General features: G+C 40.8%; 1 protein-coding gene across 2 annotated transcripts in view; it reads right to left on the bottom strand.

Annotated features, from left to right (window-relative positions):
* Positions 1–302: 302 nt before the first annotated feature.
* LOC147030291 (uncharacterized) overlaps positions 303–6315 on the bottom strand; it is a 59157-nt gene continuing 53144 nt past the window's right edge. For both annotated transcript variants that reach the window (XM_085874205.1, XM_085874204.1), the window contains 2 exons: positions 5637–5776; positions 303–1024 (listed from right to left, as the gene is read on the bottom strand). In XM_085874205.1, the coding sequence (XP_085730331.1) occupies positions 901–1024; positions 5637–5776 (264 nt within the window). In that variant the 3' untranslated portion in view covers positions 303–900. The remainder of the gene's footprint in view (positions 1025–5636; positions 5777–6315) is intronic.

The following is a 6315-nucleotide window of genomic DNA, read 5'->3' as shown; positions in this document are numbered from 1 at the left end:
TTGCCTTTTATTCGTGAAAGACACTGAATGTCTGTACCTTTAACGTCCATCAACGAATGCTGGCAGACAGGACGCCAGTTTAACGTCCATCCCAGGGACACACATTGATGAATCACCCTGCCTGTGAAACAATGGAATGACGGCTTTATTGCTCAGTCGGGAATCGAACCTCGGTGAGATAGCTTCCAATCGAGTGTGCAAAACTGTGAGTCATCCTGTGTGGATTTGTTTGCATGTTTGAAGAACAGAAATTGAAAATTTCCATTTCGAGCACAAAGAATAAAAGCACAACGTGTGGATTTGTTTGCATGTTTATTGTGGTTCAGAATGAACATAAAATCCTTTAAAATAAGCAAAATGATCCGACTTTTTTGATTTACAATCATGAATTAATATTTTTTTTACTGTCCCACCTACAATATCTTCAACAACAAGTTATGATGTCCTAGATGTGTTCTTGTTTAAAGATCGCAGCCCATGGAAAAGCGAGGTGATCAAGTGGAAAGGCAACAAACTGGCAGTGTGGCCACCTTTGACACAACGAGCACTGTATGAACGAAGAGGAGCTGAGAAGAGTGGAGGAAACACAGTAACCTGATACTGCCAGTTACAGAGTTAGGTTTGGTCGGGTTCATTGGGTATAAAAGGACTCAAAAGTGACATGTATCTCACTGTGTAGCCGAGACACATTACTAGCAAATTAAATAAAATTGTAAAATTGTTGATTTGGAGCTCTGAAGTACCAAAGTTCCAAACTGCAAGTCATCGGTCAGCCAAATACACGTGTACAGTCATGGTGTGTTGCAGATAGCACAAGAAAGAAACACAAGATGATGGTGATTTTCTCCTGAAGTCGGAGTGGAACCGGAATGCATAGAGCCGATCGGCTCACATTCTCCCCTAACCAAAGCGCTGGGGCAAGGCTCGCATCCAGACATATGCAGGTACAGTTTCCTGTGAGTTGCGGCGCTCTGCTACTCCTGCCTCTGCCCTCTGGTCACTCTTGGTGATTCCACGGCCAAAACTGCAAAGGGAACAAATGCCGTTATCAGCATAGATGGGCAAGGATGATGTGATTTATAAATGATAATTATAACAGGTGTAGTTGGTTATATCTTAAAGGTGAAATGGAGTACAAGTTATTCATGGTTTGGCCTGTATCTCCCGATTTGTATCTTAATGCAGGGATAGTAATGCATGAACCCAGGTTAAATTCCACACACCATATATCGTTGAAATTAGTGTAAAAGTTGCCACAAAAACCCAAGGTTCTCTGATCGATCAATGTCCAACAAGGAGTCTAGCATTGCCCAAATTTGTGTTTATTTAAGAGACTAGGGGGCCCATTTGTCCATTGCACCAAATTTTTGGTCTTCACAGCCTTGGGTGTTTTTGCTCAAATGAACAAAAACAATACGTTTCCCAGCCTGGAAGCCTTGGAGCCATACTAACAATAATAATAATAATAATAATAATAATAATAATGATAATTAGAGGTCTTTCAGGGTCTTGGGGGTCTTAAAGGGTTGAAGAGGTCTCAGCAGTCTAAAGGGTCAAAAGGTACATAATTAATACACAAAAAGCATGACACACACACACACACACACACACACACACACACACACACACACACACACACACACACACACACACACACACACACACACACACACACACACACACACTTCATCTTACTATAATCCACCGTCTGTCCGTCTGTCTATTCCCAGGTACCGCAAAAATGGCTGAACCGATCGCAAACACTTTTTGGGTTTGTAATCATGGGACCCCTTGGAGTAAAATAGGCGTAAATATAATAACATGACCCCCTTGACGGCTCCTGTAGGGAGCAGGTGCTTCTAGTGTGTATAATTAGATATTTAGAAATAAAAGACAAATTTGCCATTTTTTGAACTCATTGAACCATTCATTGAACTCATTGAACCATTCATTGAACTCATTTTTGAACTATGATAATCTCATTCTGTCAGGAGATGCCACATGCACACACTCTATTGATAGTGGGGCAACTTAGCTAAATATAGCATAACAATTGTGCATTTTGTGAGGAAAGCACCAAATTTGGCACACTCGTAGCCTATCATATTATGAACAGATTTGGATATTGGGCCATCTCAAATTCAGCCGCTGATGGCTGTGGCAGCCACTTTCCACTGCCATCAAAATTTTGAGTTGGCCCAATATCTAAATTTGTTTATAATATGTTAGGCTACTAGTGTGCCAAATTTGGTGCTTTCCTCACTAAATGCACAATTGTTATGCTAAGTTGCCCCACTATGAAGGGGGAGCTCTCAAACATTATCAAGACGACATATCGTTTGTTATTTCGATTTTACATAAAAATCGTTCATAATTGGGATTCTCGCTTACCTGCTCAGCGAGGATCAGGGCATCACGAGCTTTTTATAAAGGGGGGGGGGGATGGGCATTGAGAATTCTAAACTGAAGCCGGAGGTTGAGGCTGCATAATGGTTTTAGACTGTGTTGCCTTGGCTGACAAGATGGCTGAAATAACCGTGTAGTGCACTCAGTGTGGAGCACTCAGTATGTGCAAGTCGCAAGACTTACAGTTTTTTGTTTTTTTGAACACTACTTACACAAAAAAATCACATAATTCGCTGGGATAGTGGGATGTATTTTCAAGTTTATCATTGCCAAAGTTCTCAAACATTATTTTATCCTTTCACAATGATCACAAAGATTTTTCTCAAAATTGACAATGACAATCAAGGGGGATTCGATTGATCAGGGTTGGGAACCGTACATAAGTCCTTAAAGAGTCGCAGGTTGCTGGCTGATGTTCTAGCCCTTTCAACTCTGTCTCTGTCTCTGTCTCTGTCTCACTTTTACAGCAATATTGGGCTCACAGATGAGGTTATACGTTTACCACATGAAGGACAAAGACAGGAGTTGACTCAGTGAAAGCCACAAATTATTTATATGTTCAGCACATGGTTAAATGCATCGAGATGTAATTGTAAAAGTTGAGTGCAGTTAAAAGGTGATATGTTGTAATGTTATATTTAGACTTTAAGCAGTGTGGAAGGATCGTGAGAGTTCAGGAAATATCTGGTTACTTCCATATGTTGAACCATCTCATGTTAATGAGCAATTTCTAGCTGCATCAGGACATTGAACCCTCTAGTATTTATGAATAATCTGTAAGGGTAGGCCTTTCATGAATGTTTTTGGATTGAGTATATAAATGATAAAGTGTGAGAGTGATTAGAAGGGTCAATCACCATTCACTGTATTACGCTGTGTCCAGTGCCATGTCTAGTCTGGGTTAGATTCCTGACCCGACTATAAACTGTTCCGATTGGTGCTTCGCAGGGAGGGTGTTGCATCACTGGTTGTGCTGACCCTCAGATGTTAGGCAGTTATGGTATGTTAAGCTGGGTGTCCCGTCTACAAGCATTACTTCTTTAGTTGCTGTCTTTTACATTAATTGGCGTCTTTCTTGAAGAGTTGGTGAGTCGAGATTATTGAATATCCGAGAGTATTGAAGGAGACTGCAGAGCTGATAAGCATTATGTTGGCAGAGCAGACAAGCATGATGGTAACATTATATAACAATCATGCTTAACTGCTCTGCCAACTTGATTCTGCATTGTTGTGTTGCTCACTTAGCCAGTGATCAGAATCATATGATCATTTACATCGTCGATCTAATAACAGGATACAACATGTGTCAATGATGTTTTATAGGCCGACCTTTTATCATACAACATGATAGCCATTCTTCACAAAAACAACCACATCACTGATCCAGCCATTCATCAACTGGTTGTAGGCATCCAAACTTTTCCATGCCTTCATGTCTTCAAGGGTGTAAACATTTTTTAGTAAATAAATGACAAATAACGAAATCTGGATATGAAATGGTTGGAAAAGTTGTCACGATTCTGGATCATGATGTATTCAGCAATTCATACGAGTCTGTAATCTGTATTGTCTATAACCTGTATATTGTTATAATATCACCCCCAAAGACAAAGTGTCAACGTATCAACATACCTAAGCTTCGGGACAAGCTTTGACCCCAATTGTTTGGTCAAGATAAAACACTATTTTTCTACTTTACCAATCGTGAATGGACATTTATTTGTCCTCTGCTTGTACTCCAATATGGCCATGGGGTCGTGTGTACGCACAAATTGCTGATGTCATGAAACACTCTCCATATCTGTACTGAATTGTGGGATTCGAATACTGCACCATTGTTTTGTTGCTAAAAGTCTTTTAATTATTTTCAGGAAACAGTAGTTTGCCATATTTGTGACTCGTACTGTGAAGGTCAATGTATATTTTAAATGCAACCGCACTTGGTGGAGTGCATACCTCTGCCAGGCTGAAGAGTTGACGTTTTGTATCCCACTGATAGGCCGCATCTGGATCCGGACCTTAACAAAATCTAATTGGCTTGTTCTTGTCATATAACCAACTAATCCACCAAATGTTGTCATAATCCATCCAAAACTTTTTGAGATATTATGCATATGTATCATTTTTGCCCCCCCCCCCTTAAGCCTAGTGTTGGCGTAATGGTTAGAGTAGCGGCTTGGGATCCAAAAGGTCCTGAGTTCAAGCCCCGTTGGCCGCTTGAATTAATACACACCAGGAGGTTGACTCAGCCTGTCATCCTTCCGAGGTCGGCAAAGTGAGTACCAGTGTACTGGGCCCGGTGTATGCCCCGGTTAGAATAGGTGTACGGTATCCCTGTGTCGTAAGAGGTGACCAGGGTTGCGTCAGGAAGGGCATCCGGCATAAAACATGTGCCAAATCATTATGTGGATCATAACGGATGATCCGCTGTGGCGACCCCCTCATGGGAGCAGCCGAAAGAAGAAGAAGAAGATCATTTTTGGCCCCATTTCTCAATGGTGAAGAATCACTAATGAAAACTAGGACACTCGATAGAGCGCATACTCCCGCCACGTAATGCCTGATCCACGAGAACATATCTGGCCCAATACATTTTTGAAATATTATGCTCGACATCGTTTTTGAGCCCTATCTCTCATTGGTGAAGAATAACTTCAAAAATTAAATAATTCTCGTATCTAGATCTGGATTCGGATCTTCACAAAAATCGAATCAATTCATCGTGGTCACACATCCAACCTGTCCACAAACTTTCATCCGAATCTGTCCACAATTTTTTTTTGAGATATCCTGTTCACAGACAAGGGGTGAAAACAACTTCTGTCCACTTTTGCTGGCGGAAGTAAGAAGGAAATTAAAATTGGAATTAAATGTGAAATAAAATGTCTTCAAAAAAAAGGAATATCTGGCTTTGGTTTAAGGAATGAAATGGTGGTTTCATGCATGCAACCGTTCTGGCTCTTTTATACGATACAGTAATTTTGCGTGAATTTTTTTTAAATGGCTCTTCCTATTCTTTGGGCTAGACCCCTGGGCTAGAATGAGATAATATGAAGGGACAACCATAATAAGGAACATGTCACTGTCACGTGATGGAGAACTGAGATTCCTGCATGTCCAAGGTGCTCCCAGTGCCATAGCCCACAAGCGCTTGGGTATCAGGACACCCATTTTCGGTCATCATGAAGTTACTAGTAAAAGTCTGCATTTTGATTTTAGGTTTAACTTACCGCTGTGGCTGGAAGAAGTGGGACGTGTCAGCACGACCGAAACGCTGTGGAGTGTTGGAGAATGCTCGGACCACACGCTCCATAATCCCACGTAGAGGAGCAGTCCCCATCGACCAGCTTTCCTCCTCCCAGGATTCTTCCTGCAGTTATTCAAAAAGTGCGTGAAGAAGAGTGAACTCCACACACAACACAGGTATTGTATATGCTTGTAATGATTGATTCTATAAAAAGGTGCTTTAGATATATTACCATTGTGACGTTAACCCTCACGTCATGTTTTAAATGTTTTTAGTGGTAACTGCAAAGGAAACAATAAAATTGGCTTTTAATGTCGTACAACTTTATACGTAAAACAACACACCATTACTAGCAACATTATACAAGTATAATACTGTATTGATAAATTAACCTTCAATAAATATTGCCTCCAAACAGTAATGGCTCCAGCCAAACTTAAGATGATAGGACACTACACTGCTTAAGCCTTAGAGCAATGTCTGACTTCGCTAATGACAAGGAATTGGGAACCCATTCCTTTGTACATCTTCACCTTATTTGACCTTTGAAGTGCATGGCTGAAAGCTAATGACATTACTGCATCAGGGCTGACAGATAAACCAAAGCATAACTCACAATCATTGCTGTGCACTCACTGCTGGAGGTAAGTTCAAGAAAAACA

Source organism: Eptatretus burgeri, chromosome 3 (assembly GCF_056783735.1).
Source record: "Eptatretus burgeri isolate ZD-2024b chromosome 3, Ebu_testis_v1, whole genome shotgun sequence".
In the NCBI taxonomy this organism is placed as follows: Eukaryota; Metazoa; Chordata; class Myxini; order Myxiniformes; family Myxinidae; genus Eptatretus; species Eptatretus burgeri.
This window is presented reverse-complemented; position numbering and strand designations above follow the sequence as displayed.